Below are 12854 nucleotides of genomic sequence, written 5' to 3' on the forward strand. Positions count from 1 at the left end.
CTATCCAGTGCGTTGTGATTGGCCGAATACCTCAAGCGTGTGACGGAAATGTTACGCCTCTTACCATATTGTGATGCTCGGCACAACGAGACAAAAACATTAAAACCCATTTAGACTTGTGCCGGTATTCGGTAATGCGATATATCACAGTAATGAATACCGATCCATTTAAAAGGTACATTTAACCTATTTATATTTCCTTCTTTCTTCTTAGATATGGCTACACTAAACTTGAATGAGGGATCGAGTGGTGCTGGTTCAGAGCAGGACACATTGGCCCCTCTCCCCCCTCCGTCCACTAATCCGTGGCCCATGGGCGGCCAGCCCTTTTCCTACCCACCCTTCTCCACACCACCCTCTGGTTTCCCCCCAGGATATTCTGACCCCTGCCACAGTTTCCACAGTGGCAGCGCAGGAAGTCATCACAGTGAGGGTGAGTATGGAAAGGTTATCCATCACTGAAGACATCACAGTAAGAGCTTCCGAAATAAATATCAGTCTAGTTCAAAACAATAAATAAATAAGATCTTATAGTTAGATTATGTAGAAATAGTTTTAAATGTATGAAATAGCCAATTTTGTGGTACAGTATACTGCATTTGCTTGCACTCTATCTAGTTTTTGAATGCAGTTGTTATGAAATTATATAGCTTTGCACATTCTTAATATGAATTCAGGCATGACTTATATTATTTATATACTGCTATCCCGGGCACAAGGGTTATTTCAAATATGGTCGACCCATCCCAGCTGTAGTATTTTGTGGGGTCTCTTAAGTTTAAAACCTTTCAGGCATCTCTCAGTTTATTGTCCTCAACATTTTAAGAATTGATTTCAGCTCTTGTCATGATTTCACCTGCAGTGCTTGCATTCATCTCACTCTCTAGTGCTTTTTGCCTTCAACGCTGATGCATTGCACAAACACATCCATCTCAATCCACTGCTTCACATTAATGCATAACCTGCTCATTTCACACATGCCATGCACTAGCTCAGTGAAGATGTCAGGAAGGAAACTCAGCAGCCTGTTGTGTATGTGTTTGTGAGTTGCCTGTAGAGAGCAGTTGGAGTGATCTGCCATCTCCTGAGTGATGGTTTAGGTGTGTTGTGAGGTTTGAAGCATATGGATAGCAGTCAAAGAAAGTAAAACTAGGGCAGATGCTTGGCTGTGTGGAAAAACATTTAAATATTTAAAGTACATGGATTTTATATACTATATATACACTACCGTAAATAAATTTGGGGTTGGTAAGATTTTTTTAAATGTTTTTGATAGAAGCCTCTTATGCTCACCAAGGCAGCATTTATCAAAAACACATTAAAAACAGTAATATAATTAAATATTATAACAATTTAAAAGACCTGTTTTCTTTTTGAATATATTTTAAAATGTAATTTATTACATTTATGGCAAAGTTATATTTTCAGCAGCCATTACTTCAGTCTTCAGTGTCACATGATCCTTCAGAAATCTTTCTATTATGTTGATTTGGTGCTCAAAAAACATTTTTATCCTCAATGTTGAAAAAAGTTTTTTTGTTTTTTTTACAGTAATATTTTTGTTGAAACTGTGATACATTTTTTCAGTATTCGCTGATGAATGGAAAGTTATAAAAGAACAGCATTTGAAATTAAAATCTTTTGTGATATTAGAAATGTCTTCAATGTAATTTTTACCATTTGAATGCATCCTTACTTGAATAACAATATCAATTTCTTAAAAAAAAACAAACAAACAAACAACAACCTTACTGACTCCAAACTTTTGAACGGTAGTGTTGATTTTTTTTTTTATAGATATCATATGGGATGTCAAAAGTATATTCAGTACACTGATTCCATTCAGTATAAAATATCTGTATAAGACATTAATCAAACAATAATACTAACATGAAATTAAAAAAAATTTTTTACTGAATTTATTTTTGATCTTTTTTACCGGCTGATTAGTTTTTTTTTATGAGTTGATTTAACAGAGAAATAATTAGCACTATAAAGCACTATGCACTAAATTTCAGTCCAAATGGTATCAACAACTGAAATGTTCATATCACTATATTACTGTAAATTCTAACATATCATCACAACGTGTAAATAAATATCTTATATGAGCACATATAAGATTTTATTTTTACTGAGCAGATTCCAGTTATGCACTTAGGCTGTGAGGATGATTTGTACTTGATAGAGCTTCTGGTGTTAAGATAGACAGACGGCTTAACTGTGTTGTTTCCTGTTCATTTCTGCTGTGCAATGGCAGACTGACGGAGGAGGTAGTCCCAACCCTGGGGTGTCCGGTAAGGCAGCCTCTCTCTCTCTCTCTCTCTCTCTCTCTCTCTCTCTCTCTCTCTCACAGCCATGTCTCCCTCCATGACTGGGGTATTTCTGTTGCTGGATTTGTTCTGCTGCCTCGCCTCTTGTCTCTGTATTTCTCAGCATGTCATGTGTTGTGGAAAAAACGAGATGCATACACACTAGTCTGGGAATTCACATGACAATATCAATGTAGATCCCATATGTGTATGTAAAGCTTTGCCATGCCTGTTATGTCAGAGTGAAATAATGTGGCTTTTGTTTGACAGTGTTTTAAATTCAGGATGGAGCACTTCATGATCTCATTTGCATCGTCATTTGACTCCAGTCTCATGTCATCCAGTTTTAATTGCACATCAGATAGATGTATTTCATCAGTATTCCATCATTTTTCATCAGAGTTTAATCATTCTCTTGGATCGTGGCATGATGGAATGAAGAGCAAGAAATGCAGAAGATTTGTCAATATAGAGTTTGAAGTGTTTCTGTGAATGGCAGATCTTCATTAACTGCATACTCATGAGCTGTTACTTTAGAGACTAAAGGAGGCAGCACTGATTAGTTTTACTTAAAGATTCAGATATTACATTTGTCGTCAGTACCAAAATTGTTCAAATCAAACAGTATCATTTTTTGATATTACCAATAGCTGCATATGCCCAACAATATGAAAAAAAAAAATAATGACATTGTTCATTACTTTTTTACAGCAAGTGAACCTGTATTATAGATTTCATTTTACTTTATCTTGTGTTGTTTATGGTTTTCAAGGATAAAGCTAGATTCTGCTGAGTGACAGAACTTGAACCGCAATACTGAGTTTGATTGGACACAGCCTCTGACATCAACAATCAACTATCAATCAACACTTTTTAAAAAAGAAATTAATACGTTTATGCAGAAAACCTGCATTAATTTGATCAAAAGTGACAGCAGAGATTTAAATAAATGCTGTTGTTTGTTTTGAACCTTCTATTCATCATAAAATCAGGTTTTTACAATAACATTAAGAGTCAAAACTGTTTTCTACACTGCTAATAGGAAATGTTTTTTGAAGACCAAATCAGCAAATTAGAATGATTTCTGAAGGATCATGTGACACTAAAGTCTGGAATAATAACTGCTGAAAATTCAGATTTGCCATCACAGGAATAAATTAAATTTTTATATTAAAATAGAAAACCTTTATTTTAAATTGTAATATGTCACAATATTGTCTCTGTGATCATAAGAGACTTTCAAAAGCATTAAAAAAACTAACCAACCCCAAACTTGGTAGTTACTTGCAGTCTATCAATATTAGTTTTTCCCTGCTGTCCACAACCACAATTTTTATTTTCTTTGTCACTGTGCAGAGGGTAACCTTGAAAACTGTTGTCATGTAAAGACTGAAGAATAAAATACATTAGGTTGATTTATTCCTTTGCAGTAACACTACTTGTTCTCCATATAACCATATAAACCTCTGTTTATTTTTCAGGAAGTCGAAGCAGTAGTTCCAACCCTAGCGCTGGGAGGAGCCAGCGGCCTGTGCCAAGGGACAAGGACCGCAAATCAGCAGGCAGCGGCGGCAGCGAATCGGATTCAGGCAAGCGAGCGGGTGGGAGGCGGGTTGAGCGTTCAGCCAGCCAGTTGAGCCACCGGAGCCATGCTCTCTCATCTCGCAGCTACACTCATTCCCGTGTCCCGTCCCAACACAGCCGCACGTCCTTCTCCTACAGTCACGCTCCCTTTTCCAAGTACGGCCACACGTCTTGTGCGCTCAGCGAACGGAGCCACGCTTCCTCTTACGGACCCCCAGGCCTGCCTCCTCCCTACAGCCTGGCCAGATTGACCCCTAAGAGGGCTATCAGCAGCGGGCCCCCTGGGGCCCCTCCAGTTAGGGAAATAGGGGCCATACCACCTGAACTCACCGCCAGTCGCCAGTCTTTCCAGCATGCCATGGGCAACCCTTGTGAGTTTTTTGTGGATATAATGTAATCTGATGAACAAATAATAAATAACAGTAGAGTGAAATCTCACAGGATGAGTGCCATGAATACATGCTCAACTTTAACCAACAGCAAATGTGGCCGTGCTGTAGTTACAAGTTTCTGTGGAAGGTTGAGGAACAGATGTGTTAAGATAATCATGTGTTGAGCAGAGGGCAAATACCCGCATACACTACTGTTCAAAAGTTTGGCGTCGGTAAGATTTTTTTATGTTTTTGAAAGAAGTCTGCATTTATTTGAACAAAAATACAGTAAAAATTGTGTAATATTGTGAAATATTATTACAAATTAAAATAACAGTTTATTTTAATATATTTTAAAGGAGACATATTATGCCCCTTTTTACAATATGTAATATACGTCTCTGGTGTCCCCAGAATGTGTCTGTGAAGTTTCAGCTCAAAATACTCCACAGATCATTTATTATATCATTTTGAAAATGCCTATTTTGAGTTGAAGCAGAAACACGCTGTTTTTCGGGCCTGTCTCTTTAAATGCAAATGAGCTGCTGCTCCCCGCCCCCTTTTCCAGAATAGAGCTGCATCATTACAGCTTGGCAAAAGGGTCTGGCTGCAGCTTGGCGCTTGCATTCTCAGGCTTGCATTCTCAGACACTTGCACTTCCGCTAGCGACGTCACTTGCAGTCTTTTTTATTTTTTATTTTGTTCTATTTATTGATTACTTTTTGTTTGAATCTCTCAATCTGAGAGTGCAAGTGCGAGGCTGCAGCCAGACCCTTCTCCAGCTTGGACCTGCTAAAAACATCTGTTTTGGTTCTGTTTATCACGCTGAAATCATGCGTTTTAAACCATATTAGTTTAAACTTCTGATATACGGTTTTCTGAGCGCACACCGGGGACCTGATTATAGCACTTAAAACCTGAAAAGTCAGATTTTCATGATATGTCACCTTTAAAATATAATTTATTTCTGTGATGGCAAAATGAATTTTCAGCAGTCATTTCTTCTTATTATGAATGTTGAAAACCGTTGTGCTCAGATTTTTCTGGAAAATAGTACTTTTTTTTTTTCAGGATTCTTTGATGAATATAAAATTACATAAAAAACAACATTCATTCGGATATATGATATATATACTGACCCAAACGTTTAAACAGCAGTGTACATCCACAAGTATGGCAACAAAAAAGGGGAAATAAACTATTTTGTTGTTTATTTCTGTCACCATTAACAAAACAAAACACATACACAAAAGCACATGTGCATACAAGGTTTATATTATAAATTGGGGTCAGCATAGCTTTTTAGACCAGTATTAACAATTTAGCAATAAAATAGCACACCAGCAGCCACATTTTTAATCCTAGATTAGCTAACGGTAAAGACAATCAGACAATGCCCTCTGCTGGTCAGGAGCTGTTAGTACTTTCCAAGCTGTCCATGAACAGACTACTGATCACCTTTAAGATCCAGCAACATTCAGAAGTATTTTCATTTTGTGTTTGCTCCTGTTAAAATGCTATTCCAAACCATCTTTATATTGTAGTTTAATTTCTATGGTGCACATGATTACTGCTTAAAGCTCTTGTGCGCTACAAGTTGTCTGGGCAGGTGATGGATATAGGTGGAATAAATCATTTTTTGACACGTTTCCAATTATTACCAGGTTGGAAACATGGTAGCATGTCACTGATATGACTCTCTTGGCTATGAAGCACTAGCTAGAATAATGTATTTTCAGGAAATAAAAAAGCTGCTGGGTATCAGGGTAAACTCAAAAACCAGCACTTAAATGGTGCGTATGCACAAAATAAATTGGCGCTTGCTGAACGTCTGAAATTAGTTGTATTTTCTTACATAAGATGTTCTTAAATATTGTCTGTAAGTCCTAACGAATTTTTTGCCCCTGGAATAATGTTTCAGTTGTATGATGTGATATTTGGTGCTGGTAACCTGTTCATCTCAAAGAGAAAACATCTGCTCAAAAAGCTTGTTTAAAGTAACTGAATGAAAGTGAAAGTGAAAGTGAAGTGACATGTGGCCAAGTATGGTGACCCATACTCAGAATTAGTGCTCTGCATTTACCCATCCAAAGTGCACACACACAGCAGTGAACACACACACTATGAACACACCCAGAGCAGTGGGCAGCCATTTGTGCTGCGGCGCCCGGGGAGCAGTTGGGGGTTCGGTGCCTTGCTCAAGGGCACCTCAGTCGTGGTATTGAAGGTGGGAGAGAGCGCTGTACATTCACTCCCCCCACCTACAGTCCCTGCCGGTACGAGACTCGAACCCGCAACCTTTGGGTTACGAGTCCGACTCTAACCATTAGGCCACAACTTCCCCTTTTATTATTTATTATTATTATTTTAATTTTTTTTTTAAAGTGAAAGAATGAAGGGGACTAGTTAGCATATGGACTGTGTACTACTGTATGTGTAGTATTTAACCATTTGAAGGCTGACAAATTGGCACTTTTACACGGTCTGATCTGCCCTTTTATTGTGAAGATAGATGTGTTGTCTATTTTTCTCTCTTAGGAAGGCTGGGGGGGGATGCTGTACATAATTCATTTTTATTGTATATATGAAAATAGATCATTGTAAAAAGTTTATGTACAGATCTTCTGGTCATGCCTTTTTGTAGTTATGTTTGATGTAAATTGGACTTGTCTGTTCGTGTGTTTAAAGGAGTTTTCTAAATCTCATTCTGCTTTGTGTTGTATTTGTCTGACCATTTGTATGTGAAACTGAAATAAACGATTAATCTAAAGTGTCTCATTTTCATTTGTCAGACAATGAAGTAGGCCATTACTACTACAATTTCAGATTTTCTTAGCTTTCAAGGTCGTTTATTCTTGCCTTTTTGTTTTTCAAATCTATATCTTTCTCTTGAGCTCAGCTAGCCAACTATACCATCATGCCCACTCAACCGATAATTTATTCAAATGTTTATGAACGTTAACTTTAAAATTGTAACTGGTTGCCTGCTAAGTTTTTTAACAGAACAAGTGTGATCAGCTTTACTTCTCTAATAAGTAACCAAGCTAATGAATTTGATCATTATGATTTTGATCCATATTAAAGCTATCCAATGATTTATTACTTTTTCCTTTTAACACTTTGAAGTGCTCAAAATAGCTACTGTTGGCTTTTCTAAACAGCATTTACATAAATAGAAGAGACACATTTTAACTGTATAGTCATATCTGTGTATTTCTACCAGATGCTGTCACATCCCACAACCTCATCATCTGTTCATTCATGTTCAGTGTCTATGGTCATTTATAACGTGTTCATCTAATAACTATTGTTGAAGCACTGTAATTTTTGCTACAATTTCACATAAATAAAACATAAAATGGCCTAACTGACAGCAGTGTTTTTGATGTCAAACTCTAGTAGAGGCTACAAGGTATTATAATGCCTTGCAGATAGAGGGGTAAAAAAAAAAAAAAGTATAAATAAATTAAAAAAAAAAACTGAATAATAATGAAAATAGACTACTATTAAAAATAAACAAACAAATTAGCTGGAAAAACTCAGTTTTACTATTTTTCCTAAGTGTGTACACTATATAACAGTTTAGTATTTCCTGTATATTCAAATCAATCGAAGAATACATTTAAGCAATCACAAAATAAAGAAAATGCATTGTTGTTTTATTTTGCTTTTTTGCATACATAAAAAGGTACGGTATGGTATAGTGTCATGCTGATGTCTCCAGATGATGAACAGCTGAAGTACTTACAAAAGAGAGAATATGAGAACAATAAACTACAAACAAAAGAGCAAACTATTAGAATACGCAAAGGCAGTACATTCATTATTTATAATAATGGAAGCTTCTTACGTCACCATAACTGTATTATATATAAATGTAACTTTCCTGGAACGTGGAATGTAACACCTTTGGCCATTAAATTAGAAAACAAAATAAAATACTGAAGAATAAATAATGAAGAAAATGAAGAATTCAGGGCCCTTCTCTAGAATTTTTAATGGCAATCATAAAATAGTCCTTGGCTGTGGAAAGAACACAATAAAATAAAATCAGTCTTTATCAAATAAATACCAAATGTATATTTGGCTGTAGTAGTATTTTATGTAAAAAAGTAAAAAAAAAAAAAAAAGTGTCCTAAATATCACACCTGACATTCAAATAAGTCTGCAGGCTGAGTGCGAAAATATTTATTTAAAAACATATTGCTGATCTACAAAAAAAACTTCAAGACAAATATTAGTCAAACACTGTCACCCGAAACCTGGAGGTTGTGTAACCCAGTGGCTCTCAACCTTTGACTCGAAGGTTCCTCCACTGTCCAAAACAATATTCCTCAGGCTCATTCAGAGCTTTACTGAGGCCCGCTACTTGTGAGAAACACAACCTAACCTAATGAAAATTAACATTACATAAGAGTGCTTCTCTTTACCTGTTGAAATCAGAATATTAGTTTTCTCTGTTTGAACATCCAGAAGGGTGGCTTCATTCTGAGGGTCAAGGTCCTTCATCACTCTCTGAGTTCTGGTGAGCAGCTGTTGGAAATTATAGGTGTAGTGAAGTGTACGTTGGTGGTCTAGATTGCTTTCTATGGGGATGCCTATTAAAAAGCACACAGAAATAACAAAGATCTCTTTGACTGATCAGTTTCATGTTACCACTGAAGCACAGAAGCACATGGCATCGTTTGCAACCAAACTATGTAATAACAACTAGAAACATTTTCTTTGCCAGACACCTTCTGCGTTAACCACGATTACTCCTTCCACTCCTTTCTGAGCCTGAATCCTTTTGATAGCCTTCTCTGCCTCATTCTGCAACATAACCCCTCAAGTCATTAAAACGGCAAAATTGCTTAGTAACCAACATCATTTGGAACAGCAGCTCTGTAAAATCTCTAAATCTGTCTGCGGGAAAATGTTCGTATTTACTCGGGCAGTAGCTGGTTACTAAGTGCCATATCTAGATGGCAACGTAAACCTTAACCGAGACAATAATGAGCTAACAAACAAGTACTTTCAATTATAGAAACAAGTTTAAAATCAAGTTAAAGTGCTGAAATGTACTTGCCATTTTGAAAGAAAGTCGCTGAACTAGATGTCGTTTTTGTTTTGTTTTTAAATAGTAACGTTAGTACGTCAACGGTCGGTTATGCGTTACTGTTGTCTGCTGGACTGGAGGAAATGTGTTCTCTCATACAAACAAATAAACCAATATAAATAAATAAAAACGAAATCCAGTTTTGTCACAAGATTCTTCAGAAATTCCTTCAGATGTGCTGCTCAAGAAACATTATTATCCATTGTACTGAATATTTATGTGGAAACGGTTTTAAAGTATTCTTTGTACGTCAATTTAAAAAAGTTACACATAGGCTCATAGAGGACAAAAATGTCCATGTTAAAAAACGGTCATAAAAATGTGAAGCTTGGGAATGCGGACTTAAGTTTGGTCTCATTTTAAAGAAGACCCTTAACAGATTAAGTAAAAAAAAAATGAAACCAACTAACTTTATAGAGGTTTTAGTTTATGAAAATGATTTATGAGCAATATATATATATATAAAACATTTTGAACTCAAAAATGGCTAGAAAATCAAAGCCATAAATCTAAACAAGCTGTGTTCCAAATTTGAGGTTGATAGCTCAAAAAATGAGCTTTTAGTAAGATTTGGTTTAGGTGCAGTACCAAACTTTTCCCATTAGATTCCAGCAAAGCTCCGCTGGCATACACAGCGGTGGGATTTGTGATTCGCAGTACAGTATACTTTCTCTCTCTCAAACATCACAGGTGCGCACACACAAAAATTCTATTCAGGACACACATACAATCCATACCAACATACCCACACAATTATAGCTGCATAATATATCCTATTGCCTCTATAATGGAGTATAATATGCATAAACAGAAAACTGAAATAAAGCGAGTATTTGCTTTATATGCCAAACTTGAAAAAAATGGCACCATCTAGTAAAAAAATAGTCATTTCAATTTTGAAGCCTTGCCAACAGAAAGAAAGCCTATTAACAAATATTGCATCATTTTATAGTTAAATGGCCCTGGGATTAAAAATTGCAATTTTAATGGGTTTCAATGAGGACATTTATGTCCTTAAGGTCCTGAGAGGAACTATTTTTGTACCTAGTGTAAAATAGATTTATTAAAGGAAATGAGGGTGAAATATTAAAATTCCAATAAAAACACACACCTGTGCCAAAATGTATGCAGTTGGCATTAACACAGGCAAAATGATAAAAAAAAAAAAACTGAAAAAGTAAAAAATATCCATAAGGTCGCACAAGGGTTATTAGAAAGTTCAAAAGAATATTATTTGAAATAGAAATATTTTGTAATATGTCTCACTTTTGATTTATGTATCCTTGCTGACAACGGTTAGAATTTCTTAAAAAAAAAAAAAAATCAGTTTCAACAAAAATATACAGCACAATTAAATATACAGCCTAACACAAAGCTAGTTTTAATGAAAACGCATCACTGAAATTAATTTAGCTGGTTTCAGAATTAGAACAATAGACAATATGATAGACTCCTAAAACATTTAGCAGTATAATGTGCTCAAACACACACAACAATGACACAGGACAACATTCAGTGCATGTTTATGGTAAGATATCTTTTGTGATTATATTTTCAGTGATTTTAACAGAGCAACTGTGAATATACTATAAAATATTTAAAAAACTGAGGTGAAAGCTGGTTTGAGAAAACGTGATATAATTGACAAAATGCACATCTCTGTAACCCCTGCAATTCATAAAAATGCACTTTAAAATCGTCTTCACATAGACCAGTTCAATTCTCCAAAATTGAGAAATAAAATTGTGCGTGTTTTTTGGGAGAATAAGGTCTAAGAAGGTATGGCAGCCTAATCAAGCTTTACAGAATGAGTATTCACAACCACAGCAGGGCTTCATACTCCATTTGTTCAGAACAATTCAGTGTTGGGTCCATTTTAAGGTCAATGCCTTCCTGGACCATTTCCCATAATGGACTAAAAGACAAAGAAAGACACAAAAAAAGAAAAAACATGAACAACCCTAATTTTTTCCCCACAGAAAGATATTGCTCACAGGGATTTTAACCAATTACATTTTTTTTTTACAAAATATTTGTAAAAATGTATAACGTTCTAAACATCAAACAAATAAAACATGTTATGAATTTATACGATTTTTACAGACTTTAAAATCACAGTTAAAATCCCCATGTTTTCCTTGATGTGGAAGCCTAGGTCGGACATTTGATTCAAATCAAGCATGAACAGCTCACCTCATCTCCCTCAGCCGTTTGACCTGCTGAATGCATTTCTCCACTGTATAGTCCACTTCCTCCTCTGTGGTAAATCTGCCAATTCCAAACCTTATAAAAAATAAAAAAGTCATGTGCATCAGATCCCCTCATTAGTTTGTGTGGTCTTGGTTCAAGCAGAAAATGTGTGTATTAAGACTTAAGATAAAATCTGAACACAGACTGCGTAACAAAAGCACAAAGAGAGAAATGTTGAGCATGACCTGTTCAGCATGCGAGTTGAGCATGACCTGGAGAAAAAAAAAAACATTTACACTGATATTATATAAAAACTACGAACCGAATAGATGAGTGTGCCAAGTCCTCATCTGCCCCTATTGCTCTAAGAACATACGAGGGCTCCAAGGAAGCAGATGTGCAGGCGCTGCAACAAGAACAATGTTACTTAAGTATTATTGATGTACCATTATGGTTTCTATTAATATTTTGAATCCGCTTTTATGTTTATATTTGTAGTTTTCATTTTAATTTCATTTTTAGTAATTGTCATTCGCATTTTTATTATATATATATATATATTATTTTGTATAATTTTTGTATACATTTTTACATTTTTAAAAAGATTTAGAAATTGTATAAGTCGAGAAGTTAAACAACTTTTGAGAGTTGAGAAGTTTATGACAACACAAGCTTATGTCAATAAAGATTTCCATTTCAAATAAATACTGTTCTTTTGAACTTTCATAAATAAACCAGCTTTGTAATGTGTTATATAAATATATATTTATATTTTTAGTTTTAATTTTTATTTATTTTTAATAACCAGCTTTGTAATGTAAATGTAATGTAAAAATATCAGTAGTATAGTTATAGTCTTTCTCCATGTTTTATGTACTCAAATTATAAACCCTGGTCAGACATTTTTAAACTACTGACCTTCCAGATGAAAGTGCAACATCTTTTAACGCCATCAACAGACTCTCCCCCTCAACATAGGCAAATTATAAATTAACACATCCTGCAGGAGGAAAGTGTTTTTAGATTACAAACTCAAGTCAACTTGGAACCTTTAAGAAAAAGAGACAATTAGAGTCGAATCTTAGTCGAATCTTACCCGGGTACCTCTGATCTGGGTCTCCACTCATCACAACATCAGGAATCGCTGACACGATCTTCTGCACGAGGCGATTTGCAAGCACTGTCACACACTTGTTATTTTTTATTTTTATAAAAAATATGTTATTTTTTATTATTATAAAAAAATACGGGATTAGTTTCCACTGTTATGCCGATGATACTCAACTATATATCTCAACA

General features: G+C 35.3%; 2 protein-coding genes and 1 pseudogene across 3 annotated transcripts in view; 1 reads left to right on the forward strand and 2 right to left on the reverse strand.

Moving 5' to 3' along the window:
- Positions 1-4475, forward strand: part of LOC107655081 (segment polarity protein dishevelled homolog DVL-1-like) — a 30681-nt gene extending 26206 nt beyond the window's left edge. For both annotated transcript variants that reach the window (XM_016442495.1, XM_016442496.1), the window contains 2 exons: positions 215-433; positions 3794-4475. In XM_016442495.1, the coding sequence (XP_016297981.1) occupies positions 215-433; positions 3794-4293 (719 nt within the window). In that variant the 3' untranslated portion in view covers positions 4294-4475. The remainder of the gene's footprint in view (positions 1-214; positions 434-3793) is intronic.
- A 3612-nt stretch (positions 4476-8087) lies between these two features.
- Positions 8088-9278, reverse strand: LOC107655084 (dynein light chain roadblock-type 1-like). Its single transcript, XM_016442501.1, has 3 exons — positions 9004-9278; positions 8698-8865; positions 8088-8290 (listed from the first exon to the last, which is right to left on the reverse strand). The coding sequence occupies exons 1-3, from the start codon at positions 9086-9088 to the stop codon at positions 8241-8243; spliced, it is 303 nt and encodes a 100-aa protein (XP_016297987.1). The 5' UTR covers positions 9089-9278; the 3' UTR covers positions 8088-8240.
- A 1721-nt stretch (positions 9279-10999) lies between these two features.
- Positions 11000-12854, reverse strand: part of LOC107655085 (cysteine desulfurase, mitochondrial-like) — a 7486-nt pseudogene continuing 5631 nt past the window's right edge.

The sequence above is a fragment of the Sinocyclocheilus anshuiensis genome, unplaced genomic scaffold (genome assembly GCF_001515605.1).
Source record: "Sinocyclocheilus anshuiensis isolate Anshui unplaced genomic scaffold, SAMN03320099.WGS_v1.1 scaffold1072, whole genome shotgun sequence".
Classification (NCBI taxonomy): Eukaryota; Metazoa; Chordata; class Actinopteri; order Cypriniformes; family Cyprinidae; genus Sinocyclocheilus; species Sinocyclocheilus anshuiensis.